General features: G+C 40.5%; 1 protein-coding gene across 7 annotated transcripts in view; it reads left to right on the top strand.

The window, feature by feature from the left end:
- The window catches only part of LOC109409390 (fat-like cadherin-related tumor suppressor homolog), a 1,285,617-nt gene that overhangs the window by 1,012,050 nt on the left and 251,199 nt on the right, over positions 1-22,368 (top strand). For all 7 annotated transcript variants that reach the window (XM_062859767.1, XM_062859766.1, XM_062859763.1 and 4 more), the window contains one exon: positions 8,227-8,288. In XM_062859767.1, the coding sequence (XP_062715751.1) occupies positions 8,227-8,288 (62 nt within the window). The remainder of the gene's footprint in view (positions 1-8,226; positions 8,289-22,368) is intronic.

Raw genomic sequence — 22,368 nt, 5'->3', positions numbered from 1 at the left:
CAAGAAATGTGGATACATTGACCTTAATTTTTTACAGCCATGCGTAAACTAAGGGTAGGTCATTCAATGTGAAATCGACAATCTCGGATTTGTGGAAAATTGCAACTGGCAATGTAGGTCGAAATATTGGACGACTCAAGTCGAGTCAAGTACAAGACACTGAAGACGACCTTACAGTTGAGGTCGAAATACGTATCTGTCAAAGGATGCAAAATCTAAGTGAAATTAAAAGAAACAGTACTTAACCCGATTTTCTTTTTACTTAACTTTGTTTGAACTGATATTATATGTTATATAGAATCTTCTTAAATGCCCTTAAATGCCACTGAGATCCCCCAAAACGTACCTGAAACACCATGAGGCTCCCTGAAACTCTTCGAGACACCATGAAAACCCTTTTTTGTCCCCATGAAACCTTCTAAAACCCTGAAAGAGCTTGAATTTACTCTGTAAATCCTCTAATATTCCCCGAAACCATGAAGGCGAAATTGGAAGGATTCTCATTTTTTTGGTTTTTGATTTTTTATCAAATAAAACGAAGCAATATTTTCAAAATCGGTTTTAGTACACATGTAAAGAATGGATCTGGGTTTCTTCTGAATTTTTTTGTGGTGGAAAATGTTTTCCATTTTTGCAGAAACCATTTTTTTTGTGCAAAAACGAAAACCATTTTGCACCACAAAAAAATTCAGAAGATACCTTGATCCATACTCTACATGTGTACTAAAACCGATTTTGAAAATATTGCTTCGTTATTTAACAAAAAATCAAAAACCATAAAGTGAGGAAATGTTTCCAGTTTCGCCTTAAGCACTTCAAGTGTGGTTTCGGTCCTGGGATCACAAAAAAATAGTATAACCTAAGGATGGGCAAATGAATGTTCTAAGCGGCTAACTTAAGTTAAAGCGAATGCGCAAACCGTGGACCGAAAACACGCCGAATGTTCGTTAAGATCGCTCAAGACGGTGTCATCAACCCCCTGAAACCAACAGACACGTCCATAAGACCTTTGAAAAACCACTGAAGCCCCACCCAAAAAATCCTGAAACATCTCTGAAAATTCTCAGAAACCTCTTTGAAAGCCTCCTGGAACACTCCCATGAACCCCCTAAGTTCCTCTAATGTTTTTACCCGAATACCCCTTAATTTTTCCATTTTCCCCTTCTTCCAATAGATCTTCTTGAAACCTCCTTTTTCGCTTCCCATCAAGCCCACATTGAACGGCACTGATATAATTTCCGTATTTAAATTACTTTTGAAGCTAAGTTCCCTACACTGAAGCAAAAATGTCGTAAGAAAATCATTACACTGATCTTATGAAAAATGTCTTATGAAAATTATAGGATAACTTATGAAAGGTTATTCCCACTAAACCAAACTGATTGTTGGATTAAAGCACAACCCAAGAGGAATTCCCAAAAAAAAAGTGTGGAATTTTAGAAGAAGTCATGGAAAAATCCCTTAACCCTCCTTTTGTATTAGGGTCATTTTTTACCCAAATCGTACACTACATCAGCGAGCTGTTCTTAATGTAATGCAAAAAGAAGGTTATTAAGATTTCTGAACGATTTTCGGAAGGAATTTCTAGAGGAATATAATGTTACTCACGATAAGTTTCTAAATGAATTCCTGTAGGAAAATCAACGAAACATTTCAAAACAACAATTTTTTGAATGAATTACTGGAAGAATCTATAAAAAAAATCTTACAGGTATGCCCGAAGAAAATCATGGAGGATTTTCTGAGAAAATAAAAAATAATTTTCTGAAAGGAGTCCCAGAAGTAATTCCTGCTTACACCACTGAAAGACATCATACAATAATCTCTGCAGAATCAGGGAAAAACAATGTGGAACTTTAACAGCAATTTCTGAAGGTATTCCTAAAAATCCTTGTGAATAAATCCCTGGCGGAATTAATAAGACAATCCATGGAAGAACTTCTCAAAAAATCCTTGAAGATATTTCTAATAAAATTGTTAAGAAAATATCTCAAGGAATCCTTGGAAAATTTATTAAAGGAATTCTTGAAGTCATTTTAACAGAGTGTGAAGAAAATGTTTAGAAAGAATCCCTGCAGGATTTTCTAGAGGAACTGATAACGCAATTTTGGAAGATGTTAATTAAAGGTTTCCTACATGAATCTTGGAGCAATTTTAGAAGCAGTTTTGGAGAATTTTCCAAAGAATGTCTATTTAAAGATTGAAAGGATGCGATAAAAATCATGGAAGATTTTCCGAATAATTTTTTGTTGGAATATTTGAAAAAAATCCGTAAAAGTTTTTCTGTAGGACTCCTTGACATTTTTTTAGAAACATTTCTGAAAGAATCTTTGCCAAAGTTTCCAAAGAAAATTATGGAGGAATTGTCGGAGCAATCCATGCAAGTTTTTCTAGTTCACAAAGAAATTTTTTGAAGGAATTCGTGGAAGAGTTTCTGAACCTACCTGAAATAAATTTTCCTGAAGCTTGTTGAAGCATAATGATAACATAATGGCCCCCTGTAGCCCTGATGACCCGGAAATTTCTGGAAACCCTCTGAAATCTGTTTAAATCTCCTTAAAATCCGAGTGGCAAACATATTGTACAAGAGATTATATAAACAAATTAAGTCATGTAGCAATCATATATACTATTGTCGGACAAGTATATAACTCGGGAAGGGTCCTCTGAAGTTCACTTGAAACCCTTTTGAAACCCCCCGAAACCCCACGTTCGCATTAGATAAATAATTTGGCTCTAGGTCATCCAGAAAATCTATATAGGATACGTTGCACCGGTTTTGGCCAGTCTAAGGAAAATCATTTTTATTAAAATAACCAATAAAATGAAAACTAATATAATATGACAATATAACAATGAAACTAACAATATGCAAAATGGAAGTATTTTATTTCTATTTTGTAGAAAAAATGCAGAAATAATCTAATACTAATCTGCTTATCTAATAATTTGCACTGGAAGCGGTACTGGCCAAAATAGGAGCACTGCTTCAGTTTTGGCCGTATTCTCAACTTTGATTTCTATTTTCGGCCACTCACGCCCTGGCCAAAATAGATGTAAGGGAGTTGATTCAGGACGCGCGTTGTTGAAAAAAGAACTACACTACCAAAGAAAACCTAGCTCGTCGTTAACAGCACAAGCGTGGTACAGTTTTGGGATCATACAAGCTCTCGTCCTTTTCTCGCTAATTTAATTCAATTCTATATTTTCACTGCTTCAATCATCATATTACTTACACTAGGATCTAGTAGTAACAAATAAATGTATACTGATTTAGATCGCAACAGGCTGAATGACGCAGTATGGTCAAAACTGATGCTTCTACTCTAGTACAGGCCATCATATGTATCTCTTCGCTTTAAGAAAACTCATTCTACAGTTTTCCAACTAAATGTTTCAAATAGATTTCCCAACTCTTCTTTTAGTTCTCAGTTCTATTGGTTTGAAATGGTGTACAATGTTGTGGCATTAACCAAATCTCCCTTAGGGGCTGTCCATTTATTACGTAAGGAAATTTTCACGATTTTCCGATTTCACTATTCCTCCTCTTTATTTTTTTGTATGAGAACCAAAATATTTTTGTATGGCGCGTAAAACTCTTAAACTCCCCATAAACCCTTACGTAATTAATGCACAACCCCTTATCTTTTCTGATAATCGCTTGGACAGAATGGGCCATAATTTTGGATATTAAACCGAGAGGCTTGCACTTTTCCAACTCCCCACATGTCGCATATGGTTCCGCAAGCACGTCATCCTCTTTGGAGCCACCATACTCTGTCTCGCTTGCAGAGATGGAAAATGATGAAGATTGCAGTTGAGCAGACATAAACCAAAACAAACATGCTCGTGAACAACAGGGGCCCAAGAATGCTCGCACTTCTTTATTTGTGAGTAAACGAAGCTGGCAAGCACTCGCATGTGATTCACGTAGCTTCGTGAGTTTTTTTTTGTATTTTGACGAAAAACGCATTTTAACGACTCGCAGTGCTGCTTTTTAGAAACAATGAAGCATAAACCATTAGTTTATGTTGGATAATCACTGGATTTGCTATTAAAACCACAAGAAAGTGCACTTACCGCACCTCCACTAGTTCTTTACGAATAAAAACTCATGAGTGTTTCTGTTTTTGTTTTGCTTCTTACTCACGAGGCAGGCGGGTGCGAATAAACTCACATACTGTTTACTCTCGGAATCGTGAGTAAGCCTTGTTTTGGCTTTACACTCGCGAATTGCTTCATGATGAAAGTAATTCCATCACCCCGAGCAGAAGGGAATAACAACAGCATAATACAATGCGTTATTTTGGCAAAATAACTGCATAAAGGAGTCTGTTATTTTTATGTTATTAACATAACATATTATGTTATAGACTTGCGTGTCATAAGCGGCAAAATAACAAATACCATAACAAAAAAATGTTCCTGGCAGACGAATTTAATAACATGTTTTGTTCGTTTTAATAACAACATAATAATAGTGAATTTGGAAAATGTGTCAATAACAAATTTTGAACTTGAAATGTTATTAATAATAATCTAAAATCAAAACTTGTTATGATGTATAGGTCATACAGTACTGGACAGAATAAAATACGCATTGACCGATTTCATACAACATGTTTAAGTATGGAATCTCTGAATATCAGCTTCAAGTGCACATATTGACTTCAAAATTTAACTGAACTCTTTTAATAACTTGAAATTTAAAGTGTTGAGAAATAAGACTATTACATGTAAGATTTTCATAGCTATCGCAATCCACTTATTTCGAGAAAAACCGAAAAAATTTCATTTTGGTATAACTTTAAAATGATGACCAAGTTCTTCTGCAAAGTTAATCAGACTAACGAAGCACACTACTTTTCTGAATAACCCGTTTGGGTAAAACAATTGGATAATGGCAATTTTACTATTTTTATGGAAATGACCGTTTTGCGATATTTTTAAAAGTTTTTCTCAGAACAATTTTGTCACGGATCAAATTCAAATTGTTATAATTATCGAGACAAAAATTGAGATCGATCACTACCCAAGAAGCTGAGATTCAACCCTCAAACAATCAATGCGCACTTTAATTTCTCTAGTTTCTATTACTTTCGAAATTATTATAAAACACTGAGACTCATTTGCAGTTGGGATGTAATGCCAGGAAAAGGCAGAGAAACTGATGAGTAAATATGCACAAGCTTTCCATCACGAAATGCTGCAAACAACGTAAATCTCGAGTGATGCAGTTTTGATATCAAAGCTTGTTATTGTCGTGCTATTGATGATCAAATATTTGACCAATCATAATAATAAAATAATAACTTAACATGTTTTCCAACAAAATATATTATTCAGATATTATTTCATGAACGTATACTAATACTATGATCATAACAAAATGAGATTGTCCAACAAAATATGTTATGGAGAAGCAATGCTTTGATAAGTTAACAATAACAAAACAAGATATAAAAACAGGTTATGTTATTTCGTAGTTATTAATTTGATATTCTCCTCTGCTCGGGACTGCTCGCTTGGCTTCGCAAGTACCACCATCGTCTGGATTACATCCAATAACGCTTACTTGGCAGCAAGTCCTGATGTAGAAACATCTGCTTGAAGCACAACCCCACCTTTGCTAGCATAAGTGTGTATTACATGACCGCTCATTCATGAATTCCTGATTTTCTCATCTGCTACACGGAAAACTCCATGTACATAGCGCAACAAATAACTTTCACTTAGTGAGCGAATAGACAAAAGATTTTTAACGCAAATTTGTGTAACACTGGGGCCCATATAGCCGAGGCGGTAAACGCACGGGTATTCAGCATGACCATGCTGAGGGTGACGGGTTCGATTCCCGGTCGGTCCAGGATCTTTTCGTAAAGGAAATTTCCTTGACTTCCTTGGGCATAGAGTATCTTTGTGCCTGCCACACAATATACACATGCAAAAATGGTCATTGGCAGAGGAAGCTCTCAGTTAATAACTGTGGAAGTGCTCATAGAACACTAAGCTGAGAAGCTGGCTTTGTCCCAGTGAGGACGTTACGCCAAGAAGAGAGAGAGAGTGTAACACTGAATCAGCACATGTTTTGTGTTGATCCAGTCGTACACAAATATGAATGAAAAATCCTTTGTCTTTTCGTTCGCTGCGTGCAAGTTACTCGTGAACTATGTTTTTTCGTTTGTCGGTGTATGACCAGACTGATGGCTTCTTCGTCGGACGTTTGCAGGGAGACGAATGTGAGTGGCCGAAAGTTGATCATCATTTCGGCCTCAGTGAAGAATGTTTAAGCAATTCATCGTCCAGTTCGTTATAGGCCGGTAGTTTACTTAGAGCTACTTTGATGGTGTTCTCGAGGAAGCAGCGTCCATCCGTCCGTGCTTTCTTCTTTGTTCCCAATTGTTTGTTGTGCTTCAACGTCATCAGGAAAACCTTGCGATTGTCCAAGACCCCATAGCGATTGTTCCGCTTCTTGCAACTCTTAGCGACTCAACTTTGTTCCAATTTTGTGAGGACTATCACGTGCAGCGTTACGTAGATTACTGAGATATCGCAACACGTACGCGTGATATCTCCTCAGGTGCTCAAATCTGAAAGATCTGTTGTTCGATTCTTATCGTTGGTTTAATTATGAAGTGTGGACAGACCCAAGCGGGTCTCAGCTCTTCGTTAGTTGTCTTCACGTGTTCCTCCTTCCAACCACCATCTCATTCGGATAGGAATACAGGTTCTCGATACTGGCGGCTCTCAAGGTTGGTCAAAGGCCTTCTTCCCCATTCTGTCATTTCATCTGCTACGTTTTGCTTTGTTCCAATCCATCACCATTCTGCCACCGAAGATAAACTCCAGTCTCCAGTTAGCCTAGTGGTTAAGGCTATTGATCGCCAATCCGGAGACGGCGGGTTCGATTCCCGTTCCGGTCGGGAAAATTTTCTCGACTCCTTGGGCATAGTGTATCGTTGTACTTGCCTCACAATATACAAATTCATGCAATGGCAGGTAACCCGGGTAGAGATGAATGGCAAACCAAAAACAAAAGAATAACAAATTTTATTGTCATAACTTATTTTGTCATTCATGAGTTCTTCATGAAGAGCTTAAAACAACATGTGAATAGCATAATATGATATCATATCAAAATATGCCATTCGCTTATCATTTATCAAATTTGTAAAAATAACTACTGAATGTCTTAGTTTGCTATCATAACAAATTTTGCAATTGGTGAGATATTGTTGATCTCTTACGAGTACTCGTTTGATTACTACGTTTGATGAACCCTCGCAGTTTGGCACTTATCAAGAACAACATAATGACAAAATTTGAATTTTAATTATTCTAATGGTAACTTTTGATATTTTTTTAGTTGATAGGCGAATAACTAATTTTGTTATTGTTCTGTTTTCAATAACTCAATAACGGTATATTTTGCAATTCTCTACCTTAAATTTTTTGTTCTTGGTTTGCCATTGTAATGCCAAAATTTGACATTCTTCAGTTATTTCATAGAACAATGTCAGTTATTATTTTTACCCTTTTGTCACTTATTTCAAACAAACCAATGGCAAATTTTACCATTCAGTAATTCTTTTTGAATGGTAAAACTTGCAATTTTTTTGTAATTCTTTTCTGCCCGGGAAAGAAAGCCCTTCAATTAATAACTGTGGAAGTGCTCAAAGAACACTAAGTTGAAGCGAGGCAAGCCAAGTCCCAGTGGGGTCATATAGTCATAAAAAGAAGAAGAAGAAGAAGAAGAAGAAGAAGAAGAAGAAGAAGAAGAAGAAGAAGAAGAAGAAGAAGAAGAAGAAGAAGAAGAAGAAGAAGAAGAAGGAGTGAATACTACAAACTGAAGATATCGTTTTGTAATGGATTTCATCCATGCAACGACAGTTGTGGAATCACTCCAGAGGAAGGTGCGAGTGACTTTTACTGAGTGTTATTCTTCGATAGTCTTTCTCAACTGAGCTCCTATCAGGGATGACATCAGTTCCAATCATGGTATTGAGATGGATTGCGGTTGGGTAACTCAAGTTTTTGATGCCACTAGAAAACATGTTACTTCTCCTTTGAATTCGACAATAGGCAGCCGCGGCGTTATTCCATGAAATGCTTGGTTTACCCCCATTTCCCTTGAATATACAACATGTATTCGATAAACAGTCGACAGCTCATTTAATCCAAGCTGATCAACGAAACCCACTAACCGATTATTCTTTCCAATTACAGGTTTAATTACAACTACTGCCAGGAAGCTTGACAGAGAAAACCAATCGGAGCACATCCTCGAGGTAAGCACTGCGGTTATCTAGCTGCTAGACCATCATTAGTATCAAATGTGTGCACTTTATGTTGTGCTGGTGGTGTACCGCCCATTAGAGGGGGTCTAATTACCGAATATTGTCCCAATTATGGGTTTTGGCGTTAGGGAGTCAGGCCGTCAGCCGTCATTCAGAGAAGTTCAATGAAATGGCATGTCATGGGCCAAGTGCCACTACTGTTAGCCTTAGTTGCTCTCTTTATCGCGCTGAGCTCGAGCATTATGATTATGATAATGATCCTGCTCCTACTGGTTTTCCTACTTATGGGCTACACTTACACGTCACAGTGAGTCTGAAATTTGTGGAAAAAGACGGAAGGTCAGAACCGGCTGTAAATATGTTATGATAAAATATTAAATCACTTTTCAATCAAAAGTCATCCTTGAGATGGTTATGAACATGTGTCTTGACCTCTATGAAGATTATCTCTCTTCATTTAAAACAATTTTGCATTTAAAGCAAAATCTACTTACGCTTCTAATTCGGAATCCTGGAACCAGCGTAAACCTGTGCTAATTCCTCAATATTTTACCGTCATAGTGAGCTCGCTCAGATAAAGTGGCCTTGGGCGAGCGATTGCATCATCATTTCTTCCCATCGCTTGCATTCTCACGCGGTAAGCCTTATTTTCGTATATTTTCTGGTACATCTTATTTTTATTTTGGGAACATTTGGTGTGTACTATTTCAAAATCGTCAACTGGCATTCATTAATGTTATTTATTACATAAAAAGAAAGCCGACCCTGTCTCCAACGAGCGAGCTCGTCATAAGTACCATCAGAACGCGAAGAAAAAAGTTCAAAGTTGTTCTGATTGCGCCATTAGGAGATTTTTTCAGGGCAATTTCTTGAGCAAGACTTCTAGCCACCCCCAAGTCCCATCTACCGCCCCGTTTTTTTTTTTCCTTTTATCCATCAACTTTGGCTCGGCTTGTTAGTCGCAAAATTTCCGACGTAGCCTACAACTCATTGAGGATTGAGCAGTAGATACCTACCAACCAGTGAAATCCATACGTCTGGGTTAACTGAGCCCGAAGCTGAAACGTCGAAAAATTGGTACCGGAATAAATTATACACATTACATCCCCAGAGAAACGGTGGGCACGTCACATCACACGATGACACGACGACCTGCAAGAGGAAAAACCAGGTATTAGAAAGCGATACAGATCTGCCACGTGTGCAGAAAGCTACGAAGCAATTTGCACGTTCGGTTTGAATTTTCATCAGGCACAACTAACAAGGCGGTCCCGTGTCAGGGACGACAAGCAATTTGCTTTTCCGTGTCTCATCTCAACCAGCCAGAAATTTGATGATAAAGAAACATTCTAAATCCGAACGGGCCATCCAAAAGACGAACAATGTCAAACGCGATGTCACATTTGCGCAAAGTGACTCACATATATATTGGTGTTGTCTCCAATTTGCTCAAAGTGCTCTCATCTTGATGTCGCCCTCAAGTGCGGATGCATGTGGATGTGGAGCGGATGCTTCGTGGCTGCCATAATGTGTCAACTTGGCTCGGATGTATGGAAATGGGAGCTTTGAATTTGTGTGCAAACGACGACGGAGACGATGACGCTATGGATACCGGGGAAATTGTAGGTACGAGTCAACAGCGAAGACGGTTGATGACATTTCATATTATTTGGAACCGAAAACTTTGTTCTCTATGGGTCCTGAAGGGGCGCTGACAACGGTGGATACTCCTTTTACAATGTCATCCGTTTGCAATTTCAAGGTAATATTGCCCAATGTTTATCTCAGGCAAGAAATTATACGGTTTAGAGTGAGGTGGAGACATTTGACAAAACATGCTTAAATACATTTTTGTAGTTAATGATTCTTGATAGAACGAAACATGGCTATGAAAATCATTTCCTTCCATCTACTACTCCAAGCTTTATATCAACATGAGAGATTCAGATTACATCTAACACATGGAAAACCCGCAGATCATGGTGAACCTGTTCTGCAACCAACTATTCCATCACAGTGTGTACAATACATAGTTTCATAACTACACACGACCGGTAGTAGAACCTCAGCAGCCACAGAGTATGCCGAACCGAGGGGAGGACCGCCCTTGAACGAAGGTCGAGCGGAAGAGAAAGAAGATAAAGCCGAAGGTCGAGGCAGCTACGGACGTCAAACCAAGACGTAAAATAGAAAGTGTCAAGCCCGAGAAGGGCGACGTACTCGTCATCAAGACCGAACAGTCGAAGTACTCGGACGTCTTGAAAGCGACGCGAAGCGACGCCAAGCTTGTGGATCTGGGAGCTGATGTGCGCAGTATAAGACGTACTTAGAGCTGATGCGCGCTAAGGAGCGCAAGGGTGCCGCCTACAAAAGCTTGGCGGAAGAGGTCCTAGACGAAGGGGTAGAGGTGAGGGCTCTCACACAAGAGGCGACTCTGAAGATGAAAAACTTAGACGAGGTCACCGAAGCGGAAGAGCTCGTCACGGCTCTGCGACAACAGTGTGAGGTGCAGGTGGCCGTAGCAGCCGTTAGGCTACGGAAGGGGCCGGCAGGGACACAGTTAGCTTTGGTTCAGCTACCTGTGGCGGACGCAAAAAAGTTCGTTAAAGTAGGGAGGATTTAGGTAGGCTGGTGGGTATGTCATTTGACGTTCCACGAGCCACCAGAGGTTTCTTTCAGGTGTCTGGAACCAGGACACAAGTCATGCGACTACAAAGACCCTGGCAGGAACAAACTGTGTAGGAGATGCGACACCGATGGCCATAAGGCACAAGGCTACACGAGTCTACCCATTTGTCTAATCTGTATCGGGAAATCCGTGAACAACAGGCATCCAACGGGTGATTCAAGGTGCCTGGCCTTCAAGAAAGCCGTAGTGAACAAATCACAGTGCAGCTAACGCAGCTGAACTGAACAACTGTGACACAGCTCAGCTACTGCATTGTCAGGCGGTTTCTGAGTGGGGGACGGATATCGCCATCATTGCGGACCCTTACCGAATACCCGCCGACAACGGCAATTGGGTCGCGAATGGGTCCAGAAAAAGTGCAGTGATATGAACGACGGGTAAATACCCCGTCCAGGAATTGATGTGTACTATCTATAAGGGCTCCGTGGTCGCCAAAGTAAACGGAGACTTCTTCTGTAGCTGTTATGCGCCTCCGCGGTGGCCGATCGAGCAGTTCACGCAGATGCTAGACTGCATGACGACCGTACTAACAGGGCGATGGCCCATGGTGATAGCGAGTGATTTTAATGCCTGAGCCGAATGGTAAATCCGTTTCACGAACCAGCGGGGTCAGATCCTGCTAGAGCTAGAGACACTGGCCATACTAGATGTCGACCTGGCTAATGTCGGTACCAAGAGTACTTTTAGGCTGAACGAAGCGGAGTCGATTTTTGACGTTACTTTTTGTAGTCCTGGCCTAATAAGTAGTTCGAACCAGAGAGTAGACGATAGCTACTCTCACAGCGATCACCTGGCGGTTCGCTACAGTATCGACTACAGCAACAGTAGGCAGCTGATAGAGAAAAAAACGGCCAGGCCAAAGCCAAGCCTTGGCAGGTGGAAGACAGCATACTTCGATGAAGGAATATTGAAGGAGGCGCTCCGCCGTGAGCTAAATCTACTTAGTTTAGACGGCGACGAGCTGGTAGCCGTGCTCTCGCGTGCGTGCGATGCGACGATGCCTAGGTGAGTCCACCCTAGAAATAGGAGACCACCGGCTTACTGATGGACTCAAGCGATTGCGGACCAGCGCCGCGCCTGCCTACAATCTAGGCGGCGGATGCAGCGAGCACGATCTGAGGAAAAGCGAAACCAACAGCGGGTGGTGTTCGCCGCTGCAAAAGCCGCGCTGAAGATTGAGATAAGGGCGAGTAAAAAGGCCTGCTCCGAGGGTCTCTGTCAGAGTGCCAATGCGAATCCGTGGGATGATGCCTACAGGATCGTGATGGCCAAAACGAAAGGTGTATGTAATGGCTTCTACACAGCAACCACCAGAGATGTTGTAGGGGACCATTGAGGGGCTTTTTCTGCGTCATGATCTTAGTCCTTGGCCTTATTTCGTAGGACAGCCGGGGACTGGGGCTGGCGATGAGGAGAGGGTCGCCGATGTGGAACTTTCGGGGATAGCTAAGTCCCTTAGCGTAGTTAAGGCCCCAGGTACGGGCAGAGTTCCGAACCTGGCCTTAAAAGTAGCTATTGCAAAGGCTCCCGAGATGTTCAGGTCTGCTATGCAGAAATGCCTGGACGAGGGAGTTTTCCCAGAAGCTTGGAAGAGGAAGAGCCTGGTACTATTGCCAATGGCGGGGAAACTACCCGTAGACCCGTCGGCATATAGACAAATATGCTTGATTGGCACGGCGGGGAAGGTGCTCGAAAAGATCATCCTCAATAAATAGAATGTTGAGGTTCACTGAGGGCGAAAATGGTCTTTCGAGTAACCAGTACGGCTTCCGGAAGGGGAGGTCCACCGTAGACGCTATCTTGTCGGTTACAAAAACCGCCGAGAAAGCACTCGAGCCTAAGAGGAGAGAAGTTCGCTTCTGCGTGGTAGTGACTCTGGATGTTAGGAATGCGTTTAATAGAGCCAGCTGGTCTGCTATTACCGATGCGCTCTTGCGTCTGGGGAGTACCGGAGTACTTGTACAAGATTCTCGAAAGCTATTTTCAGAATCGCGTACTAGTTTACGACACGGAGGTGGGTCGGAAGTGCTTTCACATAACCTCAGGAATCCCGCAAGGTTCCATCCTGGGTCCGGTGTTATGGAATGTCATGTACGACGAGGTGTTGAGGTTAGAGTACCCAGTGGGAGTGGAGATTGTCGGATTTGCCGACGACATTACGCTCGAAGTCTACGGTGAAACGATCGAGGGGGTGAAGTTGACTACCGACCACTCAATCAAAGTTGTGGAGGCGTGGATGCGGTCCAGAAAACTGGAGCTGGTCCACCACAAGACTGAGGTAACGGTTGTCAACAACCGGAAGTCGGAGCAGCAGACGGAGATCAGTGTAGGAGAGTGCACTATCCTGTCAAAGCGCTCCGTCAAACACTTGGGCGTGATGGTCGACGATAAGCTTACCTTCGGTAGCCACGTCAGTTGGGCCTGTAAAAGAACCTCCACAGCTATTGCGGCACTGTACAGGATTATGTCCAATAGCTCTGCGGTGTACGCCAGTAAGCGCGAGCTTCTGGTTAGTATTGCTACGTACATACTTAGGTATGGCGGCTTGGCGTGGGGCACCGTGCTAGGTACTGAATGCTACCGATGGAAGCTGGAAAGTACTTACAGGCTTATGTGTCTGAGGGTTGCGATCGCGTACCGTACCGTGTCACACGACGCTCTCTGCGTCATTACTGGTATGGTGCCTATCAGCATTCTTATCAGTGAGGACATGGAGTGCTTCGAAATGCGCGGCACAAGAGGCATACGCAGGACTGCCAGGATGGCCTCCATGGTCAAATGGCAGCGCGCGTGGGACAGTTCCACCATAGGAAGGTGAACCCATAGGTTGATACCGAGGGTAGACAGTTGGATTAATAGGCGCCATGGGGAAGTAACATTCCACCTGACACAGGTCCTTACAGGTCATGGTTGCTTCCGACAGTATCTACACCGTTTCGGGTTTGCGGATTCTCCCGAATGCCCAGTGTGCAATGGTTTAGAGGAAACGGCGGAACACGTTTTGTTCGTGTGCCCGCATTTTCGCACAATGCGTGACCGCATGCTTGCCACATGCGGGGAGACACAACTCCGGACAATTTGGTCCAGAGGATGTGTAGGGATGAGGTTAGCCGGAACGCCGTTTCAACGGCTATCACCCTTATCGTCTGAGAGCTACAGAGGAGGTGGCGCGTGGACTCGGAGAATGGCTAGTCCAGATGCAGTACAAGAGGTGTTCCAGGGGTTCGAAGTCGGCTTCGTAGGTCATACCGGTGCCCTGCGGTCGAGATCGACCCTTACAGCGATTAAGTGGCCGCGGAGAGGAAGTCCCGGTAGCGGTGCTGTCGTGGCGTTGGGCCACTAGGTTGGATCCGAGCCCGTGGTTGGAAAGGGGTCCCCGGCAAGGGTCGGGGTAGGTGGAGACCCTGCTGTCAGCAACCTTCTGGTGCAGCTGATAGGGCCTGAAGGGTAGTGATACCCTTGCCTTCAGCAGGTCAGATCGGGTTGCACGTGGGCATCAGTTCTTGATGTCTGCAAAGCAGTTGGGCGCGGGCGGGGTTGACCCTCCCCGCCTTCCGATGACAAAGGGAGTGGTGAGGATCACTCGGGAAACTGGCTAAGCGCCAGCAGCGGACTCTCCAGGGCGAGTCATCGGTGTTCGTTGCTGCTAGGCTACGCAGCTAACCTTGAGGGTGCGATGTGCACTAGCCTCTCTCTGAAGCAGTACCTTCTTGGTGGTTCCGGAGAGACGAAGGGTTTGGCGACTATAGGAATGTGTTTTAGTGTGTTGAAGAGAGAGTAGTCCTGGCTTTTACTAGTGTTGTAGAAGACGGCCTTAACCCCACACTACCCTCACCTTCCTGTTAGGGTTTCTGTTGAGCAGATTTTTCCCCCTATGGTTTAGAAGGAAAAAAAGAGGATGTGTAGGGATGAGTTTGGCTGGAATTGAGTTTCAACGGCTATCACCCACATCATCGTCTTGGAGTTACAAAGGAGGTGGCGCGTGGACTCGGAGAATGGCTAATGCAGACGCTATACAAAAAGTGATCCTAGGGTAGGTCAGGTTGGAAAGGGGCCCTCGGCATGGTCGGGCAGGTAGAGGCTTCATGTCGGCACATCCTTCTGAGTGCTGGCTGGTAGGGCCTTACTTGCGGGAAGGTGGAATCGCTGTGCTCGCGATATCAGTTTTTGATACTTGCTGAGCAGTTAGAAGCAGGCGTGTTATTGACCTGCCACCTGTATTCCGAGAACAAATGGAGTGGTAAGGCCACCACAAAGCCAAGCGTCAGCACGTTAGCTTGCTGAATTATGTAAGTAGGCTGTAGACCTGCCGCCTAGAGCTATCTGCAGCATCGGAGCTTATTAGTCCCTGTTAAGGACAGACTTGTTAGAATCCCAAAATGGTCACCACAATGGCCGACTTTGGTACCTACTTACGATTTCGAGCGCACAAATCTCTTCGTAAACAAAACCAGCGCATCTGATCTCCTCATTTTAAGCTAATTACAAGTGAGCAAGAACAGAATAATAAAATGCACTGTTGTTTGAAGCTTGCTTCTTGAGATTTGTGTGTCTGAAGTTCTGATGCACTGTTGAAACGGGATTTCAAGACGTTTGTCCTTAAGGGTACTTGTGTAAGGTTGCCCACTAAATTACGATTATCACATAGTAATTTAGTAACATAGTAATACAGATGACATATCAATCAGTCGCCATCGGCGGTGTCCCAATTTTGTCGGATTTCAACTGAACTGCAGCCCATGTGCAGCACAGTAGTCCGCATCCTTTCAGAAACAATCGCTTTCGAAGGAAACTCAACCACCCATCACAATGCGTCCAATTTCCGAATGCACACTGTATTGACCACCCTACGGTCCCCCGCGCCTTGACGAACGAGGGCCGGTGGTGAGGTGTTGAGAGTGCACGTGCGGGAAAATTAATTTTTGCGTGGCCATACAATTAATTCCAGCTCATTTATTTTCACCGGCCATCGGCCGGGCCCAGTACGCGCAGCTGGTCATTGAACCAAAACCCGGAAAACCCACGCACTCACTGACTGGCACTCCGGGGCGCTGCGCTCTGGCTCTGGAGAGGGGATCGAATAATAATTGATTCCGGTTTTGTTTGTTGAGGAACAACGGATTTTGATTTTTACATGACCGGACGTGGGCTCATCCAACGGGAAGAAAGCAGCCGTTGATTGGGCCGTCGTAATTGGGACAAGTGGGTCATAGAAAACCGAGTGGATTTCCTTGGCTTGGTCGGCGTTGATGCAGTTTCCAGGCTGCGGAGTTCTGTGTTCGAATTTTTGATCGACTATGGGCATAGCAGCGAGCAAGTAGCGGATAAGCTGCCTCATTTGGAATGTAATGCCGGCAAAAAGAAAGAACTATACAAAAAATGGCGAAAAATCATCGATAATTTTGTTGTCCTTGTATTCATTGCGCAGAATATGTACAGTGGTGCGGTGAGCTATTAGTATGGTTGGATATCCTGTGGGGATGTAAAAGAGCAGGGCTTAATTGTTCATGAGAGATTAATTATTTTGATGCAGCGAGTTCCCACGCTGAAAATGGATTTTGAAATGTTTGGTCGGCGAAGCAATGGGAGAAGAGGGGGAAGTAGCGGAGTGTTCTGCATAGAGGGACGGTTAACATAAGGATATAGAAAAAAAAAAAATACTGGACGGAATAATTTAGAACTCATCAGTTGTAATCGCTTTTAAAACTCTATTTCCATGAATCTCAACACGTAATTGGTAGTTAGTTTTTCCCGCTTTTCAACAAGGATACCAGAAGGATGAACATAAACATACTGAAGAGCATTAAAAAAAAGTACCAAGTGGTCTAATTTGTTGGAATAAATGAATATTTCGATTTTAATATAGTGCATTTAGATCACCACTTGGTTTTCGCATAAGTTTTCACGAGAGCTGTTGGGCACAAACGCGGGTGTCTTGTGGATTGGCAATTGGCATCTAAGCCGAAAGAGAGATGGTTCGTGAAAAAAAAAAAATCATAGTGTGTTTCATCAATGTACATGGTGTGGGCTCGGGTTCAGCTTGGCATTCTATTCCGCAGCAAAATTAGTACCTGTTCTGTGGCTTAAGTAGTTGAAGCACCGACCTAGCGAATACGGAGTCATGAGTTCGAATCCCACCAAAAGTCGATTTTATTCTCAAATTCATCTTTCAATTTGTCAATTAGCAACATTCTGTGTCTTCTAACTACATTTTTTTTCTGTATAGAAAGAATGAAGCTTTCAGATTTTTCGTGCCTTTTTATTAATAGATCTATTTGAAAATTTCTATCTATATATATGAAAATGAGTTTGAAGTCCCTTTGAGGCAATAAAACTCAAGAACGGATAAACCGATCAGCATGACTCTCACATGGTTCGGTTTGTATTCGTGGTGGCTGTGTTTGTATGTACAAAAAGTTACGAAAATCAACTAGAAAAGTAACACAATTGATAAAATTCTGATTTTTTATGAGCTGGGAAGGAAATCAACACGGCCGAAATAAAATCAATCTAGACAGCGGTGCTTTTTTGAGCTCAACAGTTGTCAAACCACCACAAGACGGCAAGACAAAGTTTGCCGGGACAGCTAGTATAAAATATTTCTAGGTCAATTTATTTGAAAACTTTCTAAAAGTTCTTTTGAAGCTTTTTTTAGAAAGTCTTTTAAAAAATGCGCCAGAAATTCTTTATGTAATTGTTTTAGCATAATGATTATCTGCATTTCAATGGCGAACTCATTTTTCATGCGTTTCTCAAGCTACTATTTTGAGCAATTATGAGGCACTTCCTTAGAGAACTTCTTCGAGAATTTCTTGACTTTTTTGGCAATTCTTTAAACAATTTTTTTTGGAATGTCATCTGAAATTTTCGGAATATCTTTGGCTAAATCTTTAGATTTTTTTTTTCAGAAATACCCTTCGGCTTTTTCTGCGGGAATTTCTTCAGTGCCTTTATGGATTCCTTCGGTAATTTGTTTGAATTTGAACATTTATTTTCCAACTCTTCGGGAAGATTTCTTTCGCGATTCCTCTGGGAAAATGTTTTGTTTTTCAAACTTATTCAGCAACTTTCTCTGTGAGTTGTTTTTATCTGGCTAATGTTTACATTTTTCACAATTTTTTCTTGGATTTTTGTTTAGAAATGCGCTTGAAAATTTACTTGTGAATGACTTTCTTTATTTTTCAATTTCTTAACCTAATTGACATTTCTTTTGTCCACTAGGGCACTGCGTGAGCGATTCCAATTGGCGCTTGCACTTAGTACAGTGCCTAAAAGTATTCTATTCTTCTTCTACTATATTGAATTGATTACCTTTGCGCTGCTGTCACTTTTTACACCCTGTCCATGGTAAAATGATGAGCACGAGGATGTTGATGTGTGGCTCTTGTTCCTTTTCCAGTCCTATTGGGGGTCCATTTATGAGTTGCCGTTAGCCGATATCCACGCTTGTAATGTGAGTTGTTTCAGTTGTCTAGTGTTTAGTTCGATCAGTCTGTACAGCCTCTGGCGGATGACGAAGTCCGTGTAAATTTTTCAATCCTTCTGTAATGTATTAAGGAATTCCTTTGGTACCTACCTTCATTTTGTTTTTTTTTCTGCAAATTCGTCGGTGAATTCATTGTGTGGAAATGTCTTTGGAATTTTCTTCAGTAATTCTTTTGGGAATATTTTCGACAACTTCTTTCAAAGTTTCTTTGGGAATCGATCCAAGCATTTCTTTACGGTTTTTTTGGCAAATTAATTAAGAGCACTTCCAATGGTGTGTTTGGAAGATTATTCGATATTCTTTTTTGAAATTCCTTCAGCAATCCTTTTGAAAACTTTTTCGGAAATTCCATTTGGATGTCCTTCGTCAATCCTTTCGAGATGACTTTTGAAAAGTTTCGTTGCAATTCCTTCGATAAATCCTTCAGGGTTCCTTCAGCTGTTTCCATGTGAAATATTTTGTTACCAGCTTTATATTTTTTTTTCGGCAAATTCTTTGGGAGTTTTTCTGGCAATTAGTTTTGTTTAGAGTACTTTGGTAATTCCATAGTATATTCTTGTTTTTTTTTTCGTAAAATAATATCTAATTCAATTCTTAAAGTAATGTTAGACGGAGTTCCAAGAGAAATTTTCCATGAAATTCCCAGAGAAATGTCTGCCTGATAAATTTCCAAAGCAGTTTCCTTAGGAAATGCCGTAGGTATCAACAATAAAATTTAAACTTAAATCATTTCCCAAAACATTTTTTTTATTCTCAAAAGAGTGTTTCGATCAGAATCACTGAAACTTTTTTTAAGTTGCCCAAAAGAAGCTTAAAAAATCCCATAGGAATGATTGCATCAAATCCTTTAGAAATTGCTGGAAGAATTTTCAAAAGCTGTACCGTAATTTCGGGTGAAATTGATCAGCGTGAGGAAAATTTTTGTTTGTTAAAAATAACGCTTTAAACTTAAAACAATTAGTAAAAAATGTTCATCATCTGGCTCAAGAGTTATTAAATGATGAGTTTACATGTTTTACAGCCAAATAGACACAAATTTCTGTATAAAATTCGATATTTTCCGAAATTGCGTGTTGGACGAACTTCAAAGACACTTTCAAATTTTTGTTACCGCAGCTGTATCGCAAATGTAATGAATATTCGAATGAATGTACCTAGCTGCCAAGTATTCGCTAAACCCGATTTTGTCATCAAAAGTTCTATAAATATTGAAATTTATGCATAAAATTGTACTTTTCTGGAAGTTATAACATGGAACATGGAAATTGCATACTTTGAGGCGTTTTCTTAAGATTTATTAAACTTCAAACTAAAATAATTAAAAAATTAGTAAACTCGTAAAAGTTTTGCATAGCTTTTCGCATTTTGAGGTGGTTAATACAAGTGGAAAAAAATATTTTCAACACCTGCAACAATATTTCACTGACTGATCAATTTCACCCCGAAAATAAAATTTTTGATTTTTTATTTCAAATGATATTTTTTATAATAAAATGATTTGCAGTACAATTTTCAACCTTGGTGACTGATGAAAACCATGGTCGTACTTGTTTTAATGCGTTGAATGTAACCATATCGATTAGTATTCAAAAATTATTCACCAAAAACTGCGAAATGTGATCAATTTCACCCGAAATCACGGTACCAAAAAAACATACGCCAATGCTAACTCCGAAGACATCGGTGGAAAAATTCAAAAGGAATTGGCCGAAGCAAGTTTCAAGGGTTCAAATTAATTAAATGAGAAGAAATTTTCAAATACATTGTCAAGAAAACTCATAATAAAGTTTGAAAAATGTTACTAAATAAATTGCGAAAGCAACTTCCAAAATAATAGCTAAGTTTTCAAATGAATCTCATAAAAAATTACCAAAAAATAATGCTCAAAGAATTTTAAAAAAATCCTATGGAATTTCCGACGAAATTTTTGGAGTAATTGCCGAAGAGATTCGGGGATTTTTTTTTATTATCGAACACTTTGGGCCGAAGGGTCTCCGATTTCAATGAAAATTTCACCAGAGCTAGAGGTCGTGGATATATGACCATATATGGAATTCAAAAAAATCATAGTCGACTATTTTTCCGGGAATCATTAGATGAAATTTCACGATTTTTCAAAATTTTGTAAAACATCCCAAACTTCAAAAAATCGTATCTCAAAAACTACGCATCGTAGAACAAACTTTTTTTTGTGAAATCGACGCCAAATAACCTCAGCAATCCGATAAAAATACACTGAGAAAAAAGTTTCTCAGAAAATTTTTCACCGATGATTTTTCTCGTCTAGAAATGCTGATAAAAGTACCGTCTGTATCATAGATTATTTTGAACAAAATTTTTCCTAGCGCAAAAATCAATGTTCTTCATTTCGTTCTTTGACGCCAAAATGGAATCTCTTACCGTTTTAGAGATATAGCCAAAAAACCAACGGCCAGTCACTATATTTTCATAGGAAGCCATCTACAACAGCGGCTGTTCACCTGTTGCAACATGTTTGCTTTGCAACGAGCAAATGGCATACGCTAATTGTAACGTAACTTTGACACTAACGTGCATCGGAGTGCACTGATAGCACATATATAGCACTTGAGTGCCTTTTGAATGCATTAAATAGTCATGTTTTGCAATGATCGGGTTTCTAACTAAAATGTGTTTCAAATAACAAGTTAACATTATTATTATTATTATTATTATTATTATTATTATTATTATCTTTATTTAAGAGATTTGCAGCCCTAGGCTGGCTCATCTCTAGAAAGTTAACAACGAGCCAATGCCACCGGTGAGCGTAAAATTACTTATAGCACTCATGCCCTATATATTTTCCATTTCAATTTAAGAAAACAATGAAAACAAAGAAAACTATTAACGGAGAATGGTTACTACTCAGCAAAATATTTGAAATTATACCTAACGAGAAAAAAAATTGCATGCGAATTTCTATCTTATTTAACTTAATTTTACATTAAACAATTTCTTGTATGGAATGCTGAACGCAAGCTTCATACTGAGAGCAAGCTGTAAATTTATAAACTGATGGAAAACTGTGTGCGGTACGACGAGGTCCTTTTGTTACAGGTTAAATGATATAACATTTTTAACTGTGTAAGTAACAAAAATGCATAGTTGTGTAGTATTTTTTTATTATAATTCTTTTGCTTCGTTCAGAAATAACGAAAGCATTCTAGAAATTTTCAAAAGATATAGATAGTTAAGGATCCAATATTGACCCATGAAGCTTCGTAAATACACAGGCTGTGAATGAAAATGAGGACGTTAGAGGGTTTCTTGAAATTAAACATTTACTTGACATCTTAGAGCATTAAACAATTTTAGACAACATTTTAATCATTCGAACCATGCACCGACTTATTGGTTGATTCGAATATATTATGGGTAGTAGTATGGGTTTGTCATGCTCGGTCTCAAAACTGATTAAGTCTTTTTGACAACAAATTGTTAGTTAGAAAAAAGTGATGAATTGATTGATCTTACATTTCAGTGTTTTTTCTATTAATCAATGTCAAAACTTACTTTAACGGTAATGATCGATCCTCCAGCGTATCGTGCTGTCTCAACTGTTGTCAACTCAGTAGCTCTATACAGAGCTCGGTATTAATCTTTGCTAACCATTGCTGAATATTATTATCGTCACTGTTGGAATTGTGTCGCTTCTTAGAACAGGAAAAGCTTGGTTTGAAGCAACAATGTTTTATTAGCGCGTTAAGAAGTTGTATGCATGGTAAAATTTAATTTGCTGCCCGTACTAATTAGTACATGTTTATTTTATTATCTGTATTAACGAGATTTTTAGCCATAGGCTAGTTCATCTCGGGACCCACACTTTACTTCCCTTCGTATGTCGGGAGTGGGATTCGATCCCAGGTCCTCGGCGT

This window comes from Aedes albopictus, chromosome 3 (genome assembly GCF_035046485.1).
Source record: "Aedes albopictus strain Foshan chromosome 3, AalbF5, whole genome shotgun sequence".
In the NCBI taxonomy this organism is placed as follows: Eukaryota; Metazoa; Arthropoda; class Insecta; order Diptera; family Culicidae; genus Aedes; species Aedes albopictus.
This window is presented reverse-complemented; position numbering and strand designations above follow the sequence as displayed.